The sequence below is a fragment of the Cyanistes caeruleus genome, chromosome 13 (genome assembly GCF_971803275.1).
Source record: "Cyanistes caeruleus chromosome 13, bCyaCae1.hap1.1, whole genome shotgun sequence".
NCBI classification, from domain to species: domain Eukaryota; kingdom Metazoa; phylum Chordata; class Aves; order Passeriformes; family Paridae; genus Cyanistes; species Cyanistes caeruleus.
In genome coordinates, this window is record NC_141713.1 from 12,063,959 (window position 1) to 12,076,964 (window position 13,006).

Consider the following 13,006-nt stretch of genomic DNA (forward strand, 5'->3'; position numbering starts at 1 on the left):
TTTTTTTTTTTTAAGTGAAGTCTGAAGCACTTTTTGTTCCTGTTGTCTTCCATGAGAGGATCTCAAGGACCTTGAAAAACTAAATAACCAGTCCCTAGAACTAAGCACCAATAAGAATCTTGTCATTAAATAAAGCAAGGGCTAGAGGAAGATAAAGATTTAGTGAAAGCCAGTCAGCATTCACAGAGCTACTGCTTCACAAGAAGGGACATTCTGTTGTCAGCATTTGATCAGCTACAAGGAGTCCACCTTAGCTTTAGCACGGAGAGCCTGTTCCTCCTTTCTGTCCAGTTCATCCTGCAGGGACTGCTTTTCCTGCTCCAGTTCTGAAACCCGTTTCTGCAGCTTGAGGAACAGAGACATGTCCAGCGCTGCTTTTTTCTCACTAGGCTCCTGCTTTAGAAACAACAGAGGGAAGTCAAGGAGTATTCCCCTTCCACAGCACAAGGAAGCACAACAGTGAGTAAAGATGGGAAACAGACTGGGGAAAGAGAGGAACACAGAAATGTTACTTGATTCTGAGCACTGACTATCTAAAAAATTTCATCGGCTATCAAACACTATTTTTAAAAAGGATTTACTAGTAGAAAATGTTTCTAAGCCTAAAGCCTAGCAAAAGAAAGCACTAGACACTACCTAGCAGACAGGAGGTCTATAACTAAGCATACCTTATATTCTTATATGTTTGAACGGGGGAAAGTAGAAAAAAGAAAAAGTTTGTGGTTAGACTCACCTGGAAACAACTGTAAATAAGGGATTTTTTGGTTGTTGGTTTAGTTTTCAATGATTTCTATAGTAAGTTCTTCAGCTAAAGAGAAACCTTTCTGGCAATTTGAAGGTTAATTTAGTCAGATATGACACAAAAAATAGGTAACAGAAAATATATTTTAAGCCTTTTTCCTTTTATTGTGCTAATTATACAGCCTGTTCTAAGACTAATTCACCAGTTTCTTCACTATTATCTGGGCAAGGACCAGTGTTTGCAATCTGAACCTGCATTAGAAATTGTCCATCAGCCTTTTTGCACTTTATGTACTGGAAAGATCAAAGTGTTTACTATGAACTGTACCATAAAATTTTAAAGCCTAGAAAAGGAACTAGAAAATTAATATTAATGACTGTAGCAGACAAGCAAGCACAGCCATTTCCACTTCATCTCCTTTTACTGTTGAGGGGAAGAGTCATAAACCACACCAGCAGCTCAGGCAAAAGGAAACAGACTTTTGAGTTTTCTGGCTTTACTCATTTGCTTAGAGGTGAGCCCAATTTTTTAATGTGGTTTTGTATAATTAATCTATATTGTTAGTCTAGAGTTGGAACTGGAGAATGTCGAGGGGTTAAACAAATACAGTGCTACAGCTGTTCACACTCTTGTGTGAGTTCATTTCTTCCTTTATATTCGAAAACCCAAACCTGTCTCTACAGCAGCAATTCAGTGAGTCCATTAGCCAAAGGAAAACACGGCATTTGGCTCATATGTGACATCCCATCACATGTAGCTGCACTGTCCTTCTCCTGAGCCTCTGTGAATGTAGGAGCATCATCCTGAAACCATTATGCAAGATGAAAATCCTAAGTGGGAAGGCGAATTATGAAAGAGCGCGCAGAGAGGCTGTGCCAGCCCCAATGCGTCAGGATATCTGCATCCACAGGAGAAAATAATTCTCTGCAGAGGCTTTCCAAAGCAGCAATGACAGCCTGTCAAAAGCTACTCTGGAGATCCCTAACCTAGGTAGAGGGCAAACAGGGTGTGCTGTGCCCTGGCTCACAGTTAAGATCTTCAGAATGCACAGAGAAAACTCTGACTCTGGAAAGTGCCAAGCACAGCCAGACCTCCACCCTGAGGGCTTTGTCTGCAGTCCCACTGTGATGGGATGGGCTGAAAGGGGGAGTTATCTTGGAAAATGTTATCAATTTCTTGGAGTTGCACCACAAATTATTTATGATTGTTATTCTTTAGCTAAATCAAGTCATCTTTCTGAACATTTTTTGAACATCTTCCTGATCATTTTTCCAAACATCCTGGGATTTGTATTGCTTCATATGCAAAGGAAACTCCCATTCTGGGAGTTTGATTCTTCTCTATGAAATAGAGAAAACCTGATCCAATGTGACTTTTCCACCCCTAACAGGAAACTCATTCCATGCAGCTTGCCATTTTAAATCATTGACTATATAGCAGGCAGGCTCCTCAGGAAGTCTCACTGGTTTTTTAAATTCCCACTTTGTCCTGAGTAAGTGATTGTGCTTACCAACACTGACAACCAAATGTTTCACAGATGCAAATCAGCTGGATCACCAAGTATCTATTCTATGCTTACTGTAATACAAGAAGAGTTCAAAGCATACTTCAACAGTCATTTTACACAGGATTTCAACTAACTAGGGAGTAAGTGTTTCTCTAAAAGGAAATGGAGAAAGTTGCATTAAAGCATTAGATATCTCAGTATAAGGACACAGTATTCAGAAGCACTTATGAAAAAAAGGAGAAAGGAATGAGTTCAACTATGTATCAGTGAAGAGTTGTGGGGGATTTTTAATGTTACCTCCATCCTTAGTGGTAAGTCCTCTGCTTCTGTGATCTCAGAGCTGAAAGTATATTCAGATTCATTGCTACTGTGAGTTGAGTCTGTTCTTTTGTGCCCAGGCTTGGGGATGCTCTGAAGTGCAAATGGAACAAATCAGTACCAGTATATGGTTTTCCCTGTGACTCTCCACAACCTTTAATTTAGCTTATAATATTTGGTGTTATGTCATCACTATCAAAATTTGTAAGAAAATGTTTTTTATTCTGGTCTCTCCAAAGACCTAAGAGGCTGTGAGATACAGTTAGCACTCAGCTCTATGGAGGCAGGTCAGATTTTACACCACCAAGGATTGCTGCAGAAAGGAGAACCAAGCAAGGATGCAGCACTTTGTGGGAAAGAAACATTCAGTTAACAGGTAGCACAGGCAGCAATTTTTTAACTCCCTACACATTCTATTGAGGAACAATTTATATTCCTGCCACAAAGAATATTCCTAGGACTACATAAAATTTATCACTGGATGAAGATGGTTCAAACAACCCCAACAGATGTGAATAACTTGAGGGCAAAATAAGGATGAACAGCACAAGTAATACCAGCAGGAAAGTCACAGCAGAAATTTTAGCCTTCTTCTCAGATATGACAATTAATTCTTATTTTTTTTTAAACCAACAACAGATTTTAAATGCATTTGTTTCGGCTGACCTAATCAAAATAAACAGTATTTAAAAGGACAAATTCTCTTTTCAAGTACAGGCTACCAACACACACAGCTGACAGCACCTACTAACTTATCCCACTAGACTCTGCCTAAACACAGTTTTGAACAGCCTTTGATTTCTCAACTGTGGAGTCACTTACCACCATGAGGTTCATTTCATCCTTGAGATCATCGTAGCGCTCCTCCAGGCGGCTGAACTCATTCAGCAGGTTCTGGTACCGTAACCGTTCATCATTCAGGTCCAGCTCCAGCTGCTTTGTCTCCTCCACCAGCTTCTTCTCCATCGACTCTGCCACAGACAGCAGGGATCCAAAGTGAGAATTCCAGCCCTACCTACCATGCAGTGCATCCATCCAGGAGATCCAGGCCTGCACCAGAGGAACAGCCTGCCATTTGAAGCTGGTGTTTGTGCCTCTCTAGGCAAACATTAGGCCAAAAATATGAAGAGCCAAAGCATTATTGTGGCAACCACAGAGGTGCTCACTCAGACAAGTTAGTTATTCTGCTGATACCTTCTAGGAGTGATTCCAGGAGGGAGGAAGAAGGGGCACTAGCTCATTGCTGTGCTATGCAAAAGCAAAATGTGAGGTGCTTTACACCTCAAGCATCCTGACCCTCCTCATCACAGCTCCCTTCATCACAGCCCTCACACCGAGAGTTTAGCTTTCCTGGCTGCTGCCTACACAATCACAGCAGCCAGGAAAGTTGTAGCAGACAAACTGTATTAAATATCAGAGCTGTCTTCTAAAAATCCAAGTGTTTTGGAACAGTCACACCCCCTAAAAAAGGCCCCAAACCCTTAGGATTTTGTGGAAATTCAAATGGTAAATAATTCTGATGTTTGCAAGTTCTTAAAACAAAGAAATGAATGCAGAAAAAGGAATGTAAACTAAGGCAAATTAGCCCAATCTATGCAGTAGAGTGTTGCTTTACAAGGTAACATGAAGGAGAAAACCTGAATGAAGAGAACAGAGCCAACCTGTTATTTCCCTCGCCTGGTCATGGATGCGGCGGTTCAGGTCCTCTTTTTCTGTTTTCAGTAATGAGTTCTGCTCTTTCAGCTCTGATACCAGCTACAGAGATAACAAAATATTAGACTCAGAATGCAGTTCATCTTTCACCATTAGCTTTAACAATGGCACCTTTGTTGTAACAGTTCACACAATTAAATTGTTCTTCACGGAGTGGAACTGGTGAACTAAGTCTTCATTTCCAAATTACATTTCTTAAATGTCTAACACTGCATTCCCCTGTATGTTCTGCATCCCATTTCTGATCAGATGCTAAAATTGCCCTGAAGCACTCCACAGTGCCATGTATTTTTCATTAAAGTCCCAAAGATAAAAACGGCTCATTAAAACAGAAATATTCATAAAACGGTAACACTTTTGGTAGTTCTCTGGTAAATTCCATTGCATTGGGTAACACCACAATTTAACACCTTGCCTCTGTTCTAAACCTGTGTCACTATACCTGTGTTCAGGTTTGCCAGGTACTCATTTATGTCTGATTATGGTTACTATGCATTCACTTTGCTTTATCTGTTGATATTTTTCCTTACGCTTATCTGATATTGAAATTTGTCACAGCAGCATCACATAATGATGGACTGGCTCTTCCAATACTCAAGACTTGCACCATTATCAGCAAGTACTCTTGACAGAAATCAACCCATTTGTTTGTGGTTAGCAAAGATCAGGGCTTAGCTGAAACCTGTTGAACTAGACTGTGCACATGTGTTGAATAGGCTGGCTGTTTACACTAGGCAGGATATAGTAGCACCTTTGAATGTTGAGTATGGGACAGATTCCTGATATCCATGTGTTTACTCTCTCTAGGTAGGAAAAAATGATTTCTTGTTATGAATGCATCACCTCTGAGTCACAAACCTTAAGGATTTGGCTTTGCAAATGCTTTCAATATCAAAATCTGAATAGATTGGATACATATATTTGCATATATGGATTTAGCATATTCTTCTACCATAAGTGCAGCCATTTAGGTACCAAGCCTATCTAGGATCGTGCAGCTATCAAAGTACAGTAAAAATACCAGCCACACAAGTGAAACAATTAAACCTGGGCAAAACCTGAGTGGATACCAGGCCCCTGTAAATCCTCTCATGCATCTGAGACCCCATACATGCCTGCTCAGTTTCATGCTTATATTTGTCTGCCCATTCCTCAATGCTCTTCTTCTCCGACTGGGTCTGGTGCAGCTCCTTGCGGAGCTTGGCGATCTCCTCCTGGAGGCTGATGACACGGTTGGTGGCGTTCTTGGCCTCCTCCTCACTCATCCGGAGCCTCTCCACATCGCTCCGCAGCTTCTCCGTCTCCGTACTGTACGTGATCTCCAGGTTGTTCATCTTCTCCAGCAGGGATTTGTACTCTTTGTTCTTTGCAAAACACAACACAGGCAGAGCAGCTGTTAGAGAAGTTCTGGTTTACGGGAGCCTTTTCCTTCCCTACAGAATTCACCCTGACATGGGAGCACAGGAGCAGCTTCCCCATTTCAAAAAGGGTTTGGTCTGGTTTTGCAGAATTGCTTAATGAGGTGACAGAAGAGTCCAGTCTCTAAGGCTGCACATCCTAAACTAAATCAGACACGATCACCCCACCTTCCCCTAAAACAGAGCAACTGACGTGCTTCAAACGCAATACTGGCGTTAAGCGAGTGGGTGTTTTTTCTCAGTTCTGCTGAGAGGAACAAGTGGATGTTTGACTGTTCCAGTTCTACTGCGGCCTCCCCTTCTCTCCTATCACTGTTCTTCATCAGAAAAGAGAACTGCACCCTTCCCAAGAAAATTCAGTGCGTTCTGCGAACGCCCACAGTGCTGAGAAAGGTAACCAAGCCTTTGGCAGGGTTTCCCCGAGGCTGGCGAGGGAGACCCTTTTACCTGCTCATCGATTTTTCGCTGCAGCTGCATGATCTTGTTCTCCAGGCCAATGTGAAGCTTCTTGTAGCGCTCCACGGAGCGGGCCTCTATCTTGAGCTTCTTGAGCTCCCTCTTGGCCATCATGCGGCGGTAGCAGCATTGCAGGTACACGATGGCCCTCAGCGTGCGGCGGTAGCGCCGCCGGGCCAGCCAGCCCCTCACGTGCTTCTGGATAACCACAGACTTGTGCTCCCGCAGCATCTGCGTTGGGAAAACGCACGGCACGGGGGTCAGAGCTGCAAACCACGCCTGTGCAGCTACACAGAACCCCACCATGGTCTACACACAGACACACTGGCCTGCAAAGAGAAACTTCGGGGGAAGAGCAGCGAGAAATGGAATCAATTTAAATTAAAAATAAAAGATGAGGAAAAGAAGACTGGAACGAGGACAAAAACAAGGAGTAAAATGAAAAGGAACCAGAAGGAAAAACAAGACAAAAAGAACTGGAGGCACATTGAAGCACCAGGCATTCTTTTGTGTTGAAGTCAGAGCCCAGCTAATTGCAAAAGTATATGCTACCTGTTGGCAAGATTACAAATACAATGTTGTTGTTTTTTTAAACTGCATCTTTATCTTGAAACGCTTTTGAATCATTGACATATTCTATGTAGAGTTCATCAATGCAAAGTTCAAAATTACCACATCTGATATGCAATGCAGTCAGCACTGCATTTCCCAGAGGAAATTGTAGCAGCTGTTAAGAAGTCAGAAGCTTTTGGTTTTTTCCTGTTATTTTGTTTTGGGAGGTTTTTGTTGCCTTTTTTGACACATCCTAGGCTTGCCAGCACGATAAAATTTTCATCTATTCTAATAAGAAATTTATAGTTCAGTAATTCCAGTTTATTTTATGGCAGAAATTTCAACCATAGCTTTGAGGTATAAAAAAAAAAATCTGTATTATTAAAAAAAAAATTATCTATAACATAAACCAGTCATGAATGCCAGCAACCTTCATCTGTGTGTTAGGCAGAAAGTTCAGCTAAGAAGAGTCTACCACTTTTTGGATCCTTCCCCCACTAATTCAATCAGAGATCCCCCAGGTCTGGAACACCTGAATTCAAACAGATCACAGCTACGCTTGGAGAGACTGCCCAAATCCACAAGGTTTCCAGAACACAGCTTTAGAGTTCACTTATAAACTTCTGCAAATAAAACAGTTTATTCTAAAGAATAATATTTAGGATTTCATGTTAATCTCAGAATTGGTAGTTTAAATATCATAGGCAATTCACATTCTTACACTGATTTACCACAAAGCTGGTAAGACAAACTAGTCAGGTAACAATAATTTTATTTTCTTTTAGACTGCTTAGAAAACAAGCTGAAATGTGCTAGAAGTATTACGGTTCCGGATCAATGAACTTAAAATTCACTGGCAAAGTGGCAAGACTATAATATATACAGACTTTCTCCCTTAGCATTTATTTCTGAATTAGAAATGAGGCTGAAAATACCAGCACACTGTTATCAGCACACCAAGGTAAGGAAGCAGCTTTCTGAAAAGCACAGCAAGGTCAAAAGCCAAAGTCCTTCCGACTGCACACCATGTAGTTGGCATGCCTGCCCCCTGCCTCCTCCTCACATGTTTTCTGGAACACTCCTTCAGGTTCCCAGCAGGTGCCTGAACACTGGAAGACAACTAGCTTTCAACAACATTTTCACCTCGAGTTTGAAAGCAACAAGTCCTGTAAAATACCTCCATGGCGCAGGGATGGTCCTCATCTGCCAGTGAATTCCTGCACCCATGCAATCCAGTGAGGAAACAAGCCACTCCAAAGTAATGTGAGAGGATCGGGAAGTTACTTCATCTACCAGGGATATCCCAGGAAAGCTTATGTCAAAGCTGTGGAAGAACTGGACTCCTTGTCCAGCCGAGCAACACACTGAAGGTCTCAGGCAGGAGCTTTCCCCAGGATGTGTGAAACAGATGATTCAACCACAATAAGTTCCTTGTAGTGCCCACGTGACTCAACACATGCCCTCTGCCTACAATAACAGGTACCTTTCACAATCCTAGGGAGCAACACGTGCCCCACACCTGACTGCAGCCAGGGCTCAGCCCAGGTGTCCTGTCACAGGGCAGCCTTTCGGTTTCACTCCTCTGCAATCACCACAACAGCCGTGTTTACCTTCCCACGGCACGCACAGCTTCTGCTTCCCTCTCTGGCCCTCCTGTACCTCAGCCTGGGTAAAATGCCACCTCAGGAGGACGAGGCAAGCACAGCACACCACAGGGGTACTTGTCACACTGTCATGTTTTACTGTGGTGAACAATTCACAGCTCGAGGGGGATCCTCCTGACAGGCAGGTCTGACCACCCCTTCCAGGGACTCTCCAGAAACCTGCCATCTCTATTAGCAGGGAATAACAGGTTTATTAAACTGTGCTACAAGACAGATGGGATGTGCATTACTCATGGGACTAACAAGGCATAGAGAAGTATCTCCCATTTTCCTGAAGATTTTAGGCCACCTACTGCTGTGACCCAGCTGTGACTTTGTCACATCTGTCAGATCACTGTTAAAAACACATCTTGTTTAACATCACAAATACAGTTGTAATAACAAGAATTCTAAGAATTCCAATAAAAAGGCAAGTAGATAGCCACACAAAAGAACAGCCAAGTCAAGCACAGGAGTCTTAGTATTAAGAAATTCTTATCAACATTTGGTTTTTATCCAACTTTCTGGTTAGTTTATGTTAGAATGCTACAAGTGACTGTGTAGCAACTTTAATAAAAATGAAAAATTTATAGAAACTTCAACTTTAAAAGAGAACAATATGGCACATAAGCATCAGATGACTTTTGGCTGCATGCCCTTAACATTTACATACTTGTGAAAATAACACAACTCCCTCAGCTGCTTTTTCAGTGAAATATTTGTTGACTTTTGAGCCTGGTTAACACAGTTCTTATAGATAAAAGTGCTATGAAACATGCTATCACTTTGCAGTTTGACTCATAATTCTGTTTCCAGCCCTGTAACCACTGAAAACCAAATACTAATTTCTCAACTGAGTAATTCATTATCAAGCATAATCTAGAAAATATCATCAATATCTTTAGGACAGGGTTATATCAATTTACCCCCACACCAAAACCAGCATACATCAAAAAAACCAGAAACACTCCACCCATGGGTAACTTTCAATATCCAATTTTTGTAGGAATTTCTTTGCTAACATAATTCCATAAGCCATTTCTGAATCACTGAAACTAGGGATGGGAGAGGACCAGTAGCATCAAATGTATACTGATGTAACCAATTCTGATCTGGACTCATGGAGGCACATTGAAGCCCGGAATTTCCAGTATTTATTTTAAGTGCCTCGACATTCTATGTAACAAGTGAAAAAGTGAGAACTGCAGTAAATCACAGTTGGATTCTCCAGTGGCTGCACTGAAAGTCTAAGTACATCTGTATCAGATGACAAGGAGAACATGTCTAAAATGACAAGCTGATGGCAGTATTAGATAGATCTAATTTCCAGGTGCTGTCCCTCAGTCCATGCTCTGGTATTTTGTTAGTGCATCACACCTAACAGCGGGCACACAAAACATTTCCAGTTCCCAAGACGACACCACAGAGAAGCTTTGTCCTGAAAGTGCATGGAAATAAATGCGGAGTGAAAAAGTACATTATCATTGCTTACCATCTGGTACCTGTTTCTGACCATGTAACCTCTTAGGAGGGCCTGAAGAGCAATAGTAGCATCTCGCATGCACTGGTATCTCTTGCGCACCACGTACATGCGCTGGAACTTCTGAATGGTGATGGCAGCTCGTGTTCTCCGCAGGAACTTGGCATAGCTAAGGAAAAGATTACAAGCAATACCTGTAATTATGTGATTGAATGCTTGAATGTATTTTTTTTAATATCTGTATCTTTAGTTTCTTCTTCATGCTGTCAGTGACACATTCTGCTGTGTGGCAATACAACAGAATGACAAACAGAAACCTTGCAAAACTTTACAGGGAAATGTTTTCTCTTCCCCTAGGAACTCTACTAAACAACTGACAAGGTACACTCAGCTTAATTTCTCATCACCTCTTCTCCAACTTCAAAGCTGTTTCCACTGTCATCTTCCAGATCTACTCTCCTAACCTCCACTAGCAGAAAATGTTTGCTTGTTCTTGGCTGTTGCAGTAATACAACTACAAAGCATCTTGACATATGCCTCTTTCTGGAGGCTGGTTATTACAGCCTTCACCACCACCTTGTCTTTGAACAATACCACCTGTATTCCTGCCCTTCTCTCTGGCCCCTGGCCATCCCTCAGAAGGCAATCCCAACAAACCACTGACTGATGAATGTCCCTTTACAGCTGCACCCTTGAAGAGGAATGGCTTCTCCAGCAGGACAGACCCAGGTGGGAGGGCACATGGAAACTGGGCAATAAGGACTCAGACAGTCCTGCTTTACCTCACCTGCAACGTATCTCCTTAGTACTACTTGTTTTCTGCATCACAGAGCCCAGGGTGCTACTGGCATCTCACAAAGGTCAAAACCAGGCAGGACAGACACACTCATTATATTAAATTTCCTTAATTTCCCTGGAAAATCATTTCTTCTCAGGCAGTATAGGAGGGTGAGAACAAATGTATCACATTTCAACGCCCTACTTACAGGGCTCTGGACTGAGGCTGGTGTGGGATTTGCCCTGAGCAGTGCTTACCATCGTGCCTGGTACCCTCTGACATGTCTCTGGATGGTGATGGCAGCCTTCCTCATACGTATGTACTTCTTCCTCATCAGCCAGCCTCGGATCGTCTTTTGGATGCGGATACAGGCAGCTCTCAACTTATCTGCCCTTATTTTTTCTAGGTAGGCTACTTGACCAGCCCGGAAAAATATTTTTGTCTTACCAAACTGGTACTTATCCTTGTCCTATTTTCAAAGGTAAAAAGAGGGTAAGTTACAGCATTAAGTGTTAATGCATTAAAAAAGGCATGAAGGGCTAAATGAAAGTACAATTAGTAAAGAGGCAAAATTATCTGTGTAATATTTTGGGTAATCTGAGACTTAAATTAAGTAGTGGAGAAGGGTATTTTGTCTGTATGATTCTGTTAAAAAATTAATATAATAAGGCCACAAGCATGGCCCAAAGGAGCAATGTGAGATTTTTGCTTAGATGAGAATGCCACAAAGATAATAACATGGAAGGCTACAGGAGGTGACAAAGGGGCCCAGAGGATGAAAGCAATACAGGCAGTGCACATGTACAATTTTCTGCTTAAATTGTAGCTGACCCCTCTGAACGGTCCATCTTCAAGCACATTACACAGTGCAAACAAAGCAGCTGGGGCTTCAGACATGTACACATCATTATTGTATCAGGACTAGGGCAGAACAAAGCATACTGCTGCTGCTCAAACACATCTGAAATTTCAGAACTAAACCAGAAAGAGAGTAATACATTATGTCTACCGGCTGTAGTACTCCTTTGAGGGAAAAACTGAGAATATACAAAGGCACACTGAAAAAAAAATTAATTTTGTTGGCTGTTTGATTCTTAGTTGAAAGGAACAGCAGTCAAAGAGCTACAGGATACATCTGTGGTTTAGTATTTTGCAGAACTACTAAAATAGTGTGGCTATGAGGGAGTAAGTGACACTGTCCTTATTCCTGTGGATCCCAAATGCTCTCAGCACTAAGTCCAGTACCTGAATCAGCTTCTCCAGGACATTTTTACACGTCTGCTTTCGGTCACCAAGGACATCTCTCTGCTTCATCAGAACCCGGTAACGGCTGAAGAACTCTTGGTACGTCCACCTGGCCCAGAAGCAGAGTGTCAGTCCCAACAATGAACATCACCTTAACAAGAACTGCAGCTGGAAGCAATCCAAAGAGAGCAAACACACCTGGAGGGGAAGCCAGCAGCACTGATTCGGATGGTCTCCAGGACACCACAAGCTCTCAGCTGCTGCACTGCCCGCTTTTCATCAAACCTAGGTAGGAACAAAAAGTGGCTGTGGGAGTAGGTCTGCATTATCTGGGGGTCCTGGTTGTGTGCACACCCAGGAGAGAAGTGACACAGTGGGAGCAGGGTGGATGTGATGGGTGGTGGGCAAGGTGCTCCTGAAACTCAGGGGTAACAAAGGACAGCCTGGCTGGAGAGTTCTCCGAGCCCATTGGCATTTCCTGCTGGCCAGCACAAGAGCTACAGGAGCTTTTGTGTGCCTGGGCTTTGAGAAAAACTCTAAGCAAGTTCACATATGTTAAAAAAAAAAAATGTAATGAAAAAGGCTTTGGAATCTGAAAAAGCAAATTCCAGCAAATGTCAAATGAGCTCAAGGAGTGTAAACTGCCAGTTACATTTAAAATTGCTAGCAATGAAAATGTTTGAAGTTTTTTTCTCACATATCATAAACAAAAAAATGGCATCAGGATTCTCCCTTTATTCACCCCCAAACATTTCCTGCTGTAATACACGTACACACACACGGTGAATCCCTAACCAGAGAAAGGAGACACAGCACTTCACTCCTGAGTGAGCAAGGTTCAGCAGAGCCCTGATCCTCAGTGGCCTTGAGCAATCCCCTCCCAACAAGGGCTACCCAAAGCACACAGCAGCTGGCATCTTACGTGAATGGAAACTTGAAGTCATTTGGCTTAATACAGCGCACGTAGTGTGGAGTTGTAGCGTTCAGGGTTTCCATCAGCAGATGAAGAGAGTTTCGAAACTTTTTGGAAAACAGAATGAAAAATAATGTCAGGGAATAGCCTCAATAAGCCCAGTCATCTTTGAGATAATCTCAGAAAGCAGACCTGGTTTGTACACTTTTAATTTAATTACAGCAAAGATATGTGGTTATTT

General features: G+C 42.3%; 1 protein-coding gene across 5 annotated transcripts in view; it reads right to left on the reverse strand.

The window, feature by feature from the left end:
- The window catches only part of MYO5A (myosin VA), a 96,209-nt gene that overhangs the window by 22,048 nt on the left and 61,155 nt on the right, over nt 1-13,006 (reverse strand). For 3 of the 5 annotated variants that reach the window (XM_086849867.1, XM_086849865.1, XM_086849869.1), the window contains exons 16-26: nt 12,775-12,872; nt 12,051-12,137; nt 11,853-11,961; nt 10,865-11,076; nt 9,842-9,998; nt 6,146-6,385; nt 5,396-5,644; nt 4,229-4,322; nt 3,390-3,538; nt 2,547-2,660; nt 250-393 (exon numbers count right to left, since the gene is read on the reverse strand). In XM_086849867.1, the coding sequence (XP_086705993.1) occupies nt 250-393; nt 2,547-2,660; nt 3,390-3,538; nt 4,229-4,322; nt 5,396-5,644; nt 6,146-6,385; nt 9,842-9,998; nt 10,865-11,076; nt 11,853-11,961; nt 12,051-12,137; nt 12,775-12,872 (1,653 nt within the window). Of the gene's footprint in view, nt 1-249; nt 397-2,546; nt 2,661-3,389; nt 3,539-4,228; nt 4,323-5,395; nt 5,645-6,145; nt 6,386-9,841; nt 9,999-10,864; nt 11,077-11,852; nt 11,962-12,050; nt 12,138-12,774; nt 12,873-13,006 lie in introns of all 5 variants that reach the window. The other 2 variants (XM_086849866.1, XM_086849864.1) reach the window with 1 other exon arrangement.